This window comes from Etheostoma spectabile, chromosome 14 (genome assembly GCF_008692095.1).
Source record: "Etheostoma spectabile isolate EspeVRDwgs_2016 chromosome 14, UIUC_Espe_1.0, whole genome shotgun sequence".
NCBI lineage: Eukaryota > Metazoa > Chordata > Actinopteri > Perciformes > Percidae > Etheostoma > Etheostoma spectabile.
The window spans coordinates 12,696,762-12,713,701 of NC_045746.1; the positions used below are offsets into that span (position 1 = coordinate 12,696,762).

Genomic DNA, 16,940 nt, shown 5'->3' on the forward strand with positions numbered 1-16,940 from the left:
CCCAACACCCAGCCCCTGGATACACCCACCCTTGAGCTCCTGTGTGCACTCAGTGCAGCTTAAATATAGCAAGGTTATATTTATGCTGTGAGTCCATCCGACAGTCCGTCTCTATGTTTCCCAGTGAGAAGGAGGGACAGACAGAGAGCAGCAGCAGGTCTTGTGATTTGTGGTCTCTGCTGGGCAGGGAGTGTCGTCATGCAGCCCACCCCAGACAGCCAGGGGGAGTTTGGCAGCACACCAGAGGCTCGGTTAGGCCTACCAATGCTATAGAGGTGCTAAATGCTAACTCAACTTATAACTCTGATCTCATTCACCTATTCATACATCAGCAGCTTTAACAATGAGTTGCAAAGCTCATGGCTTGTTGTAACAATAACGCTATGATGTATGTTACTTTTAACAAGTTGTTGCAGGGATGGCTGCTTGCACCTGCTATCAACTTGTGACTGTACCCATAAACATCAATGCCAGTGGTGTGCAGATATATTACTGTGCACCTGGTCTCAAACTCAGCAGGGTTTCTCATTACATAGCATAGCGGGTCAATTCTGACTTAGGCCGCTGTGCAGTGCTACCTTAGATCATGCCATCACAGATGACATAGGTGCAAGATTGGTCTGTTCTTGAGAAGTGAAAAAAAAAGAATCTGCCATGTGCGTAAAAAATGTACGTGTGTAAATTAAGTATGTGGGGATGACTGTGATTGTGATTGATCTTCACAATCATACAGAAACAAAATGTGCTGTAGCTTCAAATTGTACACAATTAAAAAAAAAAAAATCTCACAGCTGGTATTTTAATGCACTAAAATCTTTTTTTTTTGTGGTTTTCCTCTGGTTTTGGTTTCATGTTCTGCAGCATTTATTGCTACATCTCTACTTGTTAATACCCTTAACAGCTTTGTAATGCCGAAATGCATATGGCTCTATTTTTCGTGGTTCACTGTACACACTCATGTTGAAATCCTTGCCCTGTAAGCTGACTTTATTTTACATGCTCAAATTGTTTTAAAAAAGGGTGTGAAACACATGAACAGACGTACTGTACAGAGACAGAAGCCTATTAAACCTACTAGTGGGCCCGGAGACCAATGTCATTCCTGCGGGTGGTTTATGTACGTACATCACAGCATGGGAATTTCAAATGCCACCCTCACGTCCAAGTACGCAATCATATTTTCCATTCCTAATTTAAATTTTAAGTTGTCCCATAGGCTATACTCAGTTTAATTTAGTTAAATCCAATCCAGTATCTTAGTTCAGGTTTATTTCATTCATTCAAACTTTTGTGTTCAAAATATTTTTTGATTCTTTTCCATAGCTTGATGACTGCACGCTGCAGCTCTCCCACAATGGCACCTATCTGGATCTGGAGTCCTCTCTGGCTGAGCAAAAGGACGAGCTGGAGGGCTTTCAGCAGGATGACACAGGGTGAGACTGACACAAATTTATACACATATCAAACTGATAGACTGATACCATGCCCCCCCACAACACACACACACACACACACACATAAACACACACACATAAACACACACACATAAACACACACACACACACACACACACATAAACACACACACACACACACACACACACAAACAAATCATTTCAAAAGTTTCTCCATTCTTATAAAATCAGAATAGTCTCAAACTGCTGGATATGGATTTATTGGAAGCACAAGTTCATGGAAAGTATGAAGCGTTCTGGAAAGCGGGACAGATGCCCTCCCTTCCACAGCTACAGCTCTCTCACAGTTTTTATATATATATATATATATATATATATATATATATATATATATATATATATATATATATAATTGATATCCTGGGTTATTTTCTTTGTGACAAAATGTTACAGGCTACTCACTCTAGAAGAAATAGCATTTTTAATATCTCCTGCCATCTGCTGCTGGTGTCTCACTAGGTTAACAAGAGAAATGTAAAATGAAAATCATCTGCTATGGCTCTTAATTTTGCCCAGAAAATTATATAGCTAACATCAGATCCTGACTCACCTTGCCCTGTGTTCAATTTAGCTAGTAGATTATGGCCTAAACAATAGCCACATATTTGGCCTTTTCTGTGTAAAATAGCACTTCAGTGTTGCTTTTGCGATGAGTAACGCTATGTAAATAATCAAATCTGTAGCTAGGATAATCAAATAAATAAAATAAATTATATAAGAATTGCATCAAGTCTTGACTGAGGAGTCATAATGTAAGTTACTGAAAATAAATGACCAAATAATGTAGTAGCCTACATATTTCTTTTATTTAAAATTATGTTAATGTTACATAAAGTTAGTTATCTTATTCAGTACTATTGCTAGCTGCACAAATTCTAGCTAACGTTAACGATAATTAGTTTACCTCAACGGCTTCTTTTTTTGTATGCAATGTTGACGTTAAATTAGCAGTTACACTTGGCGAACTACCTAGGTATACTACATACCTAGAACTACATAGCTAACTTCCGTTCTTATTAGACATTATCGATGCATAGCTAACGTTACTAGCATAACATTAAAATCTAGCATAATGTTTGCAAGCATGCTAACTATTGTGTATGCTTAATACAGTGCTTTAACAATGAGCGTATTGCTTAATTAGCTAGCTAGCTGACCAGGTGTGAAACAGGCAAACATATTCTACATTCAACTGGCATAACGGTAACATTAGCTACATAACATTATTAGAGGTGAATAAAGCGAGAAGTGGGATGACAGAAATTATGCAGTCCGTTCTTTTTCATCAAAGCTCATCATAGCTAAATAAACACGTGCTTTAAAGTCAGGCAGTTTATGACAGCTGTCATAGACTTTTAAAGGCATAGTGCTGGTGAATATTGGGATTGCTGTGTCTATTCATCAGTTGTGATGGTACTTTGTTTTTATTTATTTTTGCTGTTTGTTAGCTGTTAGCTGTTAGCTATTAGCTGTCACTAAGGCTGCAGCTTTTCCAGTCTCACGATAGTCATAACAATGTTGCCTTAATATGCATGGCCATTAAAATCTGCTTGTCTGTATCACAGTATCATGGTATATTTTAATAGTATATAATTAAGGCTTATTTTATTCTTCTTTTTACTGACAAGGCTGAATTGTAAAACTGAAAATTGCCTGAAGAACTGAATGATGTGTTATAACGAGTAGATTGGTAAAAAGAATTTATGTTCCCTGCCATCAAAAATGTGTGTGTGATTCCAGCTGCGGCAGGACACTGCTCACCACAGTTGACAGTAAACAAGGTCCTTTGGTGACGAGGACAGCTCAAGAGTATGCTTTCACTAAAGGAAAGTGACTAGAAACATTGGGAGCAAACTGCTGTAGATTATAATGCAAAGTGACCAAAGTCCCTTCAACCATTCAAAGTGTTTTTGTATCATTTAAAATACTGTGTTGAAATAGGGATTTGAATAATCAAAATATGATAGATCCTATCTCTCTTTCACTAGCATCTTTAATGCTAAACAGCCATTCTCATCCTCACAGTTAAATTGTATAATTGAATTTTCTTTCACATTCCTCACACTGTTCTCTGACTGGCCGGAAACCTCACTCTCCCCAAGTCTCTGTCATTGTCACAGTAGTCCATATCGATGACGTTCCACTTCTGATTGTTCAGGTGCCATCGAAAATTTTGCCAAATGTCCCTCTTTTTCAGCCGGATGTCCGTCACCTTTCGTTTCCTCTGTGTTGTAATTTTAAACTCCAGTCAATTTATGAGGACTAATGGTTAACGGCTCTTCAGATCTCTGCAGGGTAAATCCAGACAGCTAGCTAGACTATCTGTCCAATCTGAGTTTTCTGTTGCATGACTAAAACAACTTTTGAATGGACACATGTTCCACCAAAACAAGTTGGCTGTATTGCAGAGGCACCTTCATTGTGTACAGGGCTTAGCGCTGCCCAAGACACTTGTTACTGGTTTAAAGAAATGCTAATAAACCAGAGCCTGTTTTCTTTCTGTTCCGGAATGCTGTTCTGCAGAGTTGTGGAGGTAGGTCTGGCAATGCAAGACTATTGTCACACCAAACATTATCAGACCAGTGTGGCAAGAAAAATGAATTTGCAATAAAAACACAGTTCTATCAGCATCTCAGCCGATCGTGTTAACATTTTGCTCTATTTCCGAGCAAAGCTGATAACGCAGCTTAACGAAAAGATAGGAGGCCAGCTGGTTTCTTGTTTGGGTGTGTGTGTCATCCTTGCTGCACGTTATGCACGGGTGTATTGCAGCTGTGTGTGTTAGCAGGGCAGTGCTTTCCCTGCTTAAATTGGATGCTATCAGCATGTTAGTGATGGAAGTCAGTGATTAGAACAACTAAGACTACGAAAGAGGGTTTGCGTTGATCTCAAAATACCATTATAATTTACCTTTATGTGTGCGTGGGCTCATTTTGTTTTCCCACTGGAAATATGCTGTGTATGAATCTGTGCTCAGATGGCACGGTGGTATGTGTAGGTGTGTGTATGTGTGTTGTGTCTGCTCCTGCACTTTTTCGCTGTCTGTCCTCAAGGCTCAGATGTGTATCAGGATAGGGGTACAGATCCAATGCATGCCACTGTTTGTTTGCACTTTTCCCATCACGCCAACGCCTCTGATACGGCCTAAAATGCTGGGATCGGTATTGGGAAGTACTGGAGTTTATACACTGACCCTAATTCCACGTAATAAAGCCCTCAAGAAAATCTACGTTAAGGTAGTTTATTTATGCTCTTTTTCCGTTATAACTGACTGTCAAACTGGATAAATAAAGAAAGTTCTACAGTGTTCATTGTTTGTGGTTATTCATGTTTCACAAAGCGTTTAACCCTGAGCCATAGCGACAACAAATCACATCACATCATATCACACCCATACAGGGATAGTAGTATACAGTTGTTAAAACATAATAAAATTAATTACACAATGGTATCGGATTAGTACTCTGTATTGGCCGATACGCAAGTTCAAGTATCGGTATTGGGAAGCAAAAAAGGGTATTGGACCATCTCTCTCAGCATTGTAAAAAGATGTACATCATAACATGTCCTTGCCTCATATTTTGTCTTATGATCTCATTTTAATTACCTTAAAGAAGGAGCCAAATGAATGAGATAATTGCACTTCCTTTTCCAATGCTGTTTCACTTGTTGCAGTATATTCCTCTCTAGAATTAAGTGTGAATAACTTGTGAACAAGACCGATCACTCCACTAATGCCAAGAAAATTACTCTTGATTCCAATAGTTAATTATGTTTGGCTTTAAGTCAAACTATTGTGCAGGAACTAGACAACATGCTTAGTTGCTTTCATAAAGATATTTTTTGCTTCTTTTGTTGTCAGGTCCAGAGGAAAGAAGCACAGTGTTATTCTACGGACCCAGCTGACCGTCCGAGTACACGCTTGCATCGGTGAGTGCTGTGTGACATGTTTATGTATGTGTTTAACATTAGTTTCTCCTTGGACACACACACATGTCCTGTCAGACACATCAGCCAGCCTAAGAACACGTCGTACTACACGCTTTTATGGTTGTCATGGGGTTTACACATGATTCATGCTGGGGTGAGAGATGAGACCTCCCACTCAGAGGCAGGTTTGACTGCTACGGTATGTCAAATTTCACCAACTTCAACGTGGTATTGTGATCATGTCAGTACGCATCACCATGGTTTAGAGAGAGAAAAGCAAATGGAAGCTTTTTATGTGTATATGGCTGTAAGTGAAAGCTCTGTTTTATACCTTTTGGGACTGGTGAAGTCGTTACAGTGGGATGTTCTTAACTCCTCCCATTTTGTAATGGTAAAAAGAAGGAGGGAGGAAGAGACAGATGGAGGTGTGAGTAACATTGAAAGTTATAGGATGCTTGAAGAAAAAGATAACCGTACGAAAGGGACAATATGTTATGGTAAGAGAAGGGAGAAAGAAACAGTAGGAAGATAGGGTGGGAGGGAATGATTGGACCTTTTCATTTTGTACTACCGTCACAGGTCAAAATTTCAGTTCCTCCCATAGTTTGGTTTTGACCCAGTACCTGCAAAAGTAATGACATTACCATCGAACTTAGCTTTTATTTTGTGTTTAGTGCTAATTAGCAAATGTTAGAATGCAAACATGCTAAACTAAGATAGTGAACATCATTAGTTCAAAGCATCACTGTGCCTATGTACAGCCTCACATAGATTCTGTGGACTATTATACTGTCATGTACAGAAAATTGTACGTTTTACTTTTATCTAGCACAGTTGCCAGAACTGGCTACCTATTATTTAAAATTATTGGTTTGTTGATGATGAATTTATCCTTACACCTGCAACAAGATTTCATTTTCGCACTGCATTTCTTGCCTACTGACTTATCATATAATGTACAGAAAACACATGGATAATTTTAGAGTCTGTTTTCTCTTTACTTTAACGTAAGTTAGCCAACAGCTCATTCATATAACAAGTGTGTATTCCGTTTTCTGTCTGCAACTCACTCTCTTTATAACACCTGCTCTTTGTCTGTGCTTGCTCTTTTCCTCCATGACTTGTCTGCATGGTCAACATTCTCCATGCCAGTGATAGCAGTGCTAATTTTGGATCCTAGAATCAGTGTCCCGGATTGGTTGAGAACGTGGCGAGGTGAAAGGTCACTAGAAGTTGGACTTATGGTGTTATGGAGAGAAAACGTGCACATAAAAAAAAAAGCATCATCAGTTTCTTAATTTAGGATTTGACATAACTTACATTTTCACAGTGCAGTAATAAAATGGAGTAGAATAGAGTTAATAAGAAAATAACAGTTGATTCTAAACTATATATTGTATTATCATACAAGTCACTTTTAATTTTGCAACATGCTGTTAGTATCATTTACCCAATCTTAGGACCATGAACCCCGGAACTTGCTCCATATTACCTTCCTTTAGTAAATTACTGTGGACATATGGTTCCTATCTTCTATAGAATGAGGGATCTCTTAGCCCCACAGACAAGCTCTGTGGTTACTGGGATGAGAATATATATACTATATATATTATATGCTATATACAGTATGCTTGTCTTGGCATAATTAGAAAAATAACTTATAAGAACAGACTCTTTATTTTTACAGACAGACTTTTTATTGGAGAAAAGGCTGCCTTATCACCATGTAAGATGCATTTCCTTTTGAAGGGCATAAGTGAAACTTGAATTTTTCCCATTCAGAATGGCACAGATGCAAAATCATTATCATGCATTAGAGTTCATAATGCAGAGTGGCACTGTGTAATTCTGCTGCATTAGGCAAACATAAACTCATATAGCGTCAGCGAGTCAGAGCAATCCCTTCACTTTAGAGATGTACGGACCACTTTCTCTTCCTCTCAACATTGCTTCAATGAGTTGGTTCAGCTCATCTGCCAGTTTTTAACGCTCTCTAATCCTTCCAGATCCTTGACCTTCAAATCGCCTGAGTAGTGGGCTAGTGGTCAGCATACTATCCACTAAATGAAAAATCTGTCACAATCAAGAATACAAATTGCTTGTGGATTCAAGTATCTGTGACTTACAATTAGTTGGTCAGTATAGAAGGATTGCATGTCATGACCATTCTACATGCATCATAATTATTTGGTTTATGTGATTGAAATGTGGGAAAGGTTCAATTCCTTACAGATGTTCCTACAACAATCTTGCTGTCTTCATCAGTTTCCGTGTTTAATTGACAAGGATCAGGATTTGATTGTATTAAGGTCAAGTCTTAGGGTCTGCAAACTCCTTCAGTCAATGATCTTCTTTTAGGGCCACAAGGTTGACAAAATGAGTAGACCTATGAGAAACACAGCTCTCCTTGGCAATTCTTGGCATCACTGCTAACGAAAAGATCAAATTACATTAAGGCTTTCCATTTTGGGGTTAAGTATGTTCTGAGATGTGTGTATGGGTGAATGAGGGTTTGATAATGTCTGTGAGTTAATGAGTTTTTCTGTTGTATGTCAAAAGGAGAACACATTGGCATGGCCAGCATAGCAGTGACTTTGTCTGCTGGTGTAAGCACTACTCTGCAGGCAATGTGTCTGCACTGGAGAGGCCTTCATGGCACTTTAATGATCCAGCTCTGCTCAGTAGATACTGCATTTGGGGGCACTGATTGGGGTCAATTTAACAGGAACGTATCTTTTTTTTATGCAGGGCAGGTGCCCTGAGTGAACAAGGTATAGCCTAAGCCTCATGTATTTTGCCCATCTCTCTTTTTTTTGTTCTTTTGTACCTCAATATCTGCTTGTGTGCCCTGTTTCCATGTATCCCTTTCCCTTCTCTTACCCCCAAATTCCACCGGATGCTTGGCACATTACAGTATTACAACTTACATCATTACAAATACATGCTACATAAACTATTTATTTTCTATCTGCATTTCTTGGACAGGATTATTAACTTACCCTTTACACCCACTCTTCCTGCTATTGTTTTCCATGCCGTCTCCTTTTTAAGGTTGTCCTTATAAAAAGGATGCAATGGGGCATAAAGGTTTTGGGGTTTTCTACCTCCAGAATCAGCATCTCCTCATCCAACAGGGTGAATGGGTCTCTCAAAACCTCTGACCTGTTGACTTCAGGCCTCTGTTCGCCCAGTAAGACGTTTTCAAGGTGCAGTGCAGGGATATATGCTCTACCGTGAGCACGGCCTATTTTATTTTGAAAATAAATTGAACGTTTTATTTTGTTTTTGTGCTCTACTTCCTGTCTTGCACTATCTGCCGTGTGCTGGATTGCTGCGGAGCTCTCTGGCGTCCGGCAAACATAGAAGCTCTGCGTATCTGCTCCGGAGGGCTGCGGATTGCCGGAGCTGGGACGGAGTCGGTACGCAGCCGGTCCGCAGTTAGTAGAAGTACACACATTGACTTTAATGGAAACCTAATGACTCCGCCACTGTTCCGGAGCGGATCTGCAGCCGTTCCACATCCGGTGGAATTTGGGGGTTAGTGGATCCTGTGGTCTGCAGTCCCATCAGAGTGCCAATCAGAAGCCCTTGTTTAAGGGTTAATTTTAGCACTCTCCATCACAGCAGAGTTGTTGTAGGGTGTAGCTGATGGGTGGAGAGAGGTGGTTCAGGGGTGTTATCTTTAGAAAGTGTTGACAGCACAGAAACATGCAAGGAAGGCAGCACAGTGCTGAACCTCTACTAACTTAATGTGGGAGTTACAGGAAGTGAGAGGGGCGAATGAGGGTTGATTGTGGAAGACAGAGGATAATTGGAAGGAATAATGTTGATTGGTAGTACAAGACTAGAAGTTTACAACCCTGCTAGCAGCATTACTGCTCATTACATCCCACAATATAAGAGGTTCACTCAGTTATGTATTAGTAATGTGTTATTATGTGGCTATGTATGCATCTTTCTTACTATTGTAAAAGAGCAGGCAAACAAAGGGATCATCCTCTCGGGAGTATAAATGTGCTCGGTACATTTTATGGCAATAATGTAGTTTATTTTTCCTTTCAGTGTCTCCAGAGGAAAAGTCAATGGATCAACTAAAACATAATTCACCATCTGGGGACCATAACAATACAATAAATGACCTGACAGATACTAGATTTCTGAATACGGATAATACATTACATGTTATTTAGCTGACGCTTTTATCCATAGCTACAATTTGCTATGTATCAGAGGTTGCACGTACCTCAAAATTAATATATTCAATATTTCAGCTTGGCTGATTGATGTAGCTCCAGATGATATACACAACACATTTCACAGATATGCAGTCATTAGTTCTGGAAATACCTTGTCATTACCTGTACTTGTGAAAATTTGATCTGTGAATGACTCTAGATAATAAAAGGTTAGTGGTGTGACATAAAATGTTAGCAAATTGTTGCCTTTTTTTAAACAAACACAATGCAACATTAGCATTTATTTGGAGTCATATTTCTGGCCACCTGGTGAACTTACACTTACAAGTAGTCATAGAAACTATAGTTAATTTTAAACATTGATTATAGCCATTTTATTATAATTAAGTATTGTATGCTGGTTTGTTTTTTATGATCTTCATAATCTCTTACTCTAAAAATAACATAAAACAAAATACAAGACAAATTAATAAATGTAAGGCCAGAGTTAGCAAAACATTTAGGATTAATGATAAAACCACATATAAAGCTGCATTGGCAATGTGTAATTTTCTCATTTGTACACTGTTAAACTGCACATTACAGAATCCCAAAGCTTTTGTTTCCCATGTGGCCTCATTTCCCAGCCTCTCCTGAAGTGAACGGAAATGCAGTAATTAAATACAGTTTAAGTGATCAAGTATAGAGAGGGTATATTATCCAACAGGTAAAGCTCCCTGTAATGAGTTGTACAGCAGGTGAAACAAAAGAGCCGTAGTGCAGAACAAAAGACTTTGCATGTGTTTTGGAGCCTGTTCAATCCCTTGGCACTTCCCTCTGGACTTTAGCCCTTTCAACAACAAAAAATATGGCTTCTATACTGCTGGATTTCTGCGACCCAATTATCCATCTCTAAATACCCCCCACAGTATTGTAAAAGAGAGGTGGGGGCCAGAGGTTGAAGTGGAGTGAAGGTTGACTTTCTTTGATTTTCTCTGGTTGGGCTGTTACATAACAAATTAACAACTTGAGAAAAGAGTCTAATGGCGTTTTTCCATTACATGGTACCTGCTCAACTCGCCTCGACTCCACTCAGTCGCAATGCCCCGTCCTCCTTTTTCCATTGCAGAATTAGTACCGCCTCATGCGTGAGGCGAGCGTGGCTGGTCATCATAGCAACGCCGCAGGAAACCGCCGTGACCTAACCCCACACACACACAAAACATTGAAGGTGTTGTTTTTGATTCTCCGCATGTGGCTATTGCCACAGCCAGAAGACAAAGTTAGTTGCAAAAGAAGCTGGAGGCACCAAAAAAATAACACAGCAGGCTAAACTATTTAAAAATGGCGGGTTTGTTCAAGACACGCCCGTCTGTCAATAGCAATGATGATGCAGTGATTGGTGACGATTCTCTCCGACCAAGTGTGCAGGTTTTCACGTCATCTTTTGGTATCGCCTATGTTTGCTTTGAACCTTGACAGTCTAAAAAGTAGTGGTTGACAGGCACCATGGACTTTTTATCATAAATAATTTCCATAATAATGGAAAACCAAAAGAGGCGAGTAGAGTCGAGGCAAATTGCGTAGGTACCATGTAACGGAAAAATGCCGTAAGATTGTGTTAGCCTTGTCTTCTTCTTGTCTAAGTTCCAGTTGTATGGTTTTATCCTGCTTTGATTGGATGATACATTAAACAAAAACAAATGTTTATATTAACTGTGTTTATGCACTTTAAATTAATATTTTGAGGATTTGATGGTATCAGTGAGAGTTACACAAATCCATATCTCTGTAAATATGAGCTTACTGACATGGTGGTCTCTAGTGAACAAAACAATAGTCACTATTCAGTATTGCTTCAGTCACAGAGTGTGCAGTGGTAGTGACAGCAGTCTGGCTGTTAGATGCTGCAGAAAGAGATGGCTACAGCTGGTTCTAACAGTGATTTACTGTGTTGGTGTCCCCCCGCTGTGGGAGATAAGGCCTGGTAATGGCATGGTGTGACAGGGAGATAATACTTTGTGATGGCCGGTTAAGCAGGGATGGGGCAGTAGTACATCTGTGGCTGTGCAGTTGTAAAACTCCAGAAACATTATATGTTTTTTTCAATCTGGTATAATTTCTCCTTCATACTCTATTAATCTGCTTTTCTCTATATTGTCCATTTGTTTCCAATTCTCCTCCACTTCTGTTATTTAACCCCTGCAACCTCTTTCTTTTTCTGGCCTGCCCGCTCTGATCTCTAGATCTATATTTACTCTGTTCAGCTTCACATACTGTTTGTGAGTCTTTGTGCTCATAGACACTGTTGGAGCTCAATCCTGCTCCGGTCTCACAACACCTGTGGTTTTTGCTCATGATCTCTCTCTGTGTGCACATGTGTGAATCAATAAGGATGTTTTTTTATGCTTAGGAATTGTTTGCTTGCTCTTTGAAAAGTTAAGACCCGTCTGTTTTATCTGTGCACAGCCATGATAGCTTCCATGCAAATGTGTGTTTATGTGTCTGTATTTTGCTTTCACAATCTCATCATAACTGAAATCGGCAGTTATGCATTCAGAATACAGGACACCTCGCTCTCTTTTCATCTGTGTTTCACACAGAGAAAGAAGGAATGAAAAAAATCCCTCAAATAGTTTCCCCTCTAACCTCACCAGCAGCTGAGACCCGGAGGAGCAACTGAGAGCATTGCGCCCACATGAGTCATGCCTTAGTTACTGCTGTGGGAGACGGAGAGATGGGCTGATGAGACATTAGGGATGGAGGTGTAGAGCAGTGGAAGTGGTGGAATAACTTAACAGCAGTAGCTGCTGTAGAAAAGCCTGTAACATGCATCTATCCTGTACCTGTTCTCCATTACTACTGTAGTAGCACTCTTCAAATTGTTTCTAACTGTAAATAACTTTCCTTCTTGCTTTCTTACACTTCAGTAGTAAATCAGGTCAGAGAAGAGGACCCTGGTCAAAACAAAGTTCAATGTTCTGTTTTGCAGTTTGTTGTATGCAGAAAGAAATAACAACTGTGCACTGCTTACCCTCTCAAGTTTAGCAATTATGTATTTTTGGAGTAAAACTACAATGTGATTATTTATGGATACTATGGTTTTTGCTGTGTAATCCAGTTGTGTGTTGCAGCTGTGTGTCTATTGTCACCGTGATCAGTTGCTGTGGTGTGGTGAATCCTGTGTCTTTCAGTGTTGTGCTCTTTGTGGATGTGGCAGGGTTTTCCCTGAGCTCATATTATGCTGACAAACATGAGCAGCCCAACTGTTGTGTCTCCCAACACTCAGTGCTCTTACTGGAAAAAAGTTAGAAGTATATCAGTCTATCATGGTGTGTGTGTGTGTGTGTGTGTGTGTGTGTGTGTGTGTGTGTGTGTGTGTGTGTGTGTGTGTGTGTGTGTGTGTGTGTGTGTGTGTGTGTGTGTGTGTGTGTGTGTGTGTGTGTGTGTGTGTGTGTGTGTGTGTGTGTGTGTGTGTGTTATAAGAGTACTTATAACTACAAAGTGGGCTGCAAAATTGTTTCCTAAGCATAACCTCTTTTCTAACCTCTGCATCAATTTGGAAATTAACCTGCAGATAAACTAAACTGGGATACACTACAGAAAGCATTTATTTAGGTTGGACTAATACTAGCGTATGATTTGTACTGGTTATGGCTTACAATTTTCATTTCTTTAAAAAAGTACTGGGGTTAGGAGCAAAGTTAACTGCTTGTCTGTCCAGCCAAATTAAACTGCCAAAGCAATATTCCCTAACCTTTCTGGTCTAGAACCCAAAAATAGGAGCACATTATATACAAGAACCACAGTGTGTGTTGAACTTAATAGAAAACAGTAGAATTGTACCACCTTGGCAACGTTTTCTCTCTTTCCTCACTCTCCTCACCTGTAAATTGGCGGTCCACAAAGCTATGACATAACTTATGGAGCTACTGGCCAACTGCTGCTGCTGTCTGGCAGGTGCATTTCCTCCTAGCTCTGTTTTTCCCTTGTGTTTCCTCCCTTAAGTGTTTTAACATTTCCTGGAAATCATCCCTCTCCCGTCTCTCTCCACACATCCCCTAAACCCATCATCTCTAAAACCCCACGGCTGGATAAGATGCCAACCCCGCAGATTCTCCAGTGTGTATTCTGGATGTTTAGCTTGTGGTAATTGTAATGTTTTATTGCATTATGTAATAGTTACAAAATGATTAAAACAGACCAGCCAAAGGTTTGTGCAAGCACACTCAGTTGCAAATATGAACAAGCCCAGACACAACACTGAGACGCACACTCAGCCAAAAACACACACACACACACACACACACACACACACACACACACACACACAGAGTTAAGGGCCTTTTACCTGATTCGGCCTCTTCTCTGTCTGTAACAGTACCAGAACTCCCCATCATACAGTAGCGTTTGTCATATTTCATGCCTTCTGTGTTAGGCTCACACAGAAATAAAACTATGCATGCACACACACACACACACACACACACACACACACACACACACACACACACAAGCAGGGGAGGAGTATAATAACAGGCCAGTGTGTTGTGAGTCTGAGCACAATTTCACTCAGCTAATCTACTCAGCAAGTAGCACATATCCTCCATTATCTTCAATGTTTACTTGCTGTGGCTGCTGTCAGTCTTACTCTGGTTTCTCTGTCTGTTTCTGCTGTGTTTGTCTTTCTCACTCTCTGTCTTTTCTCTCTTTTATGTCTGTCTTCCTCTGTCTTCTTTGTCAGGCTCCCTTTTTCTGTATTCTCAAGCCAGCTAATTTATTCGGATGACTGACCTTCAAAAACATTGCTAAAGTTAATTTTCAAAGCCAATAAAAGAGCAGTTTAGACACTTAAACTACCTTGAAATGAATATCATTATCAGCATTATTACATTGTAATGCATAGTCATCAGTGCCCATTGAACTACTATAGCTACACAAAACTCTGGTTTTGTTTAAACTCTCTGATTGCATGACATTTTCAAGTCTTATTCCTGAAGTCAATGCACATGCCCAGTAAATCCAATCAGTTAGAAAGTGTGAGAAGTGAAAGAGGAATAGAGAGAGAGAGAGAGAGAGAGCGAGAGACAGAATGAGACAAAATGGCAAAAAATGAGAGAAAGCACTGGATGCTTGTTTCACATGTGCCCAATAGTTTGTTGGATTAAACAAGAATATTTACCACATTCTGCTTTTGTGTCTGGCTGCACATTGCAGAGAATCAGGTCACACTTTATAGCCATGCATTATCACGGATAAATCTCCTTAACATAATGTTAGTTGCATGGGAAAGTTGGGCAAACTTTAAATGAAAAAAAATATAAAAGTGTTAAACCAAATCTAAATACCAAGGTTGATCATTCCAAAGTTTGGCAGCTTTTTTATTTGGCAGTTATGAAATAGTTTGACATTTTTGCTCACTACTTAACTCATAGTTCTAAAAGTGAGTAGTTATTTTGTGGAGCCAAGGTCTGGTGGTGGTAGCGGAGACTTCAGGAATATAATGTGTTATATAGTGAGCTGTAGAGGTGCTAGAATGTACTTAGTTACATTTAGACGGAGCCAGGCTAGCCCGTTTCCCTCTGGTTACAGTCTTTATGCTAAGCTAAGCTAACCAGCTGCTTACTGCAGCTCCACATTAGTGAGTAGTGTGGCAAGAGAGCAAATATGCTTTATATAAGGATGTTAAAATAAATGCCACCAACTGGACATTGTTTATTTGTTTACTATTTTTGTTAAGGCTTTCATTACCTACATGAAGCTTTTGGCCTGTTTTCCAACAGTTGTTAAACAACATTGTGTTAAATTGATTTCCAGAAAGGAGACAAGAAAACTAACTAATAGGAAAGAACTGCAAGCCATTTTTTTTAAATTATACAGTGTAATATTGTACAATATCTTAAAATATTAATATGAGTATATAATAGGCTGTCATTGACTGTCCTTTTGGATACAGTGTAGTAATTTAAGTATGTAAGTAAGTCTATGTGTGTTAATATAGAGCAGTACTGTAGCTGCCTGTCATCAACAGTAACACGGTGCCTGTAAGAAAATCTGGGTATATTTGTATTTGTGTTCGTGGACCAATTCAGAGGTGCCAGGGGCATATGAGGGGCATAGGGCACGTTCTGGTCTTGGAATTACGTTGACTTGGGACATGCTGTGTTTGTGTCTATTTTTATGTGTTTGCATGTGTTTATGTGGCAGTACGTTTTCTTCCTGAAGGCATCTGCGTCTGAGCTTTTTTCACAGCTGAGGTCCTTCATCAGGGTTCAAGGAAACTGTCTGGAGATGTTTAACTACATGCGCTTGTTTCTATGTGTGATTGTGTCTATGTAGGTATGCTGTACGTACTGTGTATCAGTGTGTTAACTATAAAATATAGCAGCCATTTCATTCCACAGCATTGGATTTATGGTAATCATATACAAGTTTGTTTTCATGTAATCCCCAAGTGTTTCCATTTTCAGTCCATTTGCATTTAAGCCTGTGTTGTTGTACTGTATCTGCCTTAGGACATGGGCTCATGCTTGTGTGGGTATGTGTGTGTCATTTCTGAGCCTAGTGTAATTTTTTGTCTTGGTCCGTCGCCACTCTTTAAATCTCAAGAATCCTACAGTGAAACCTTGGAGGTCTCACTCTCTTTTCCTCTTTCTTTCTCTCTCACATGCACACACACACACACACACACAGACACACACGCACACACACACACACGCACAAACTGAGCTCATGGGGCCTCTATCGTCATCTGTACCATCAGCAGCCTTTAGTACTCGTACTGTAGGCCAAGACTAACAGACCAAAAATAGACAGTCACAAAATAACTGAGTTACCCTCTGCAGTCTGTCTGGCCTTCGCTGCCTGCCATGGCCTTTCCTTTTCACTTCCCTTCACATGTGACTGAAATCATGCATTATTGTCCAAACTACAGTACATGCGATTACGACAGATTAATGGAGTATTTATTCTTCTAACCACAGATTAATGGACATTCACTTCACACATATGTGCACATGAGAAGAAAATACCACCCAACTGCACTTTGGACATGGGTACTGATGAGAAGTGCAAACCTTACTGAGAAATACAAAAAATGTAATATTAAAGTGCCCATATTATGCTAATTTTCAGGTTAATAATTGTATTTTGAGGTTGTACCAGAATATGTTTACGTGGTTTCATTAAAAAAAAACACCATATTTTTGTTGTTGCAGATCCTGTTTTCACCCTGTGTGTTTAGGTCTCGGTTTTCTCTGTCAGTAAAAGGCAGGATTAATTGGGAGACTTCTTCTAAACAAAGGGCACTTGTGGAACAGCTGCAGAACAGGGACATGGAAGTAGTTCTTTTGTAGATTATG

At 39.6% G+C, this 16,940-nt stretch overlaps 1 protein-coding gene across 5 annotated transcripts in view; it reads left to right on the forward strand.

Moving 5' to 3' along the window:
* Window positions 1–16,940, forward strand: part of fhod3a (formin homology 2 domain containing 3a) — a 59,072-nt gene that overhangs the window by 4,000 nt on the left and 38,132 nt on the right. For all 5 annotated transcript variants that reach the window (XM_032536371.1, XM_032536372.1, XM_032536373.1 and 2 more), the window contains exons 2-3: window positions 1,324–1,433; window positions 5,337–5,404. In XM_032536371.1, the coding sequence (XP_032392262.1) occupies window positions 1,324–1,433; window positions 5,337–5,404 (178 nt within the window). The remainder of the gene's footprint in view (window positions 1–1,323; window positions 1,434–5,336; window positions 5,405–16,940) is intronic.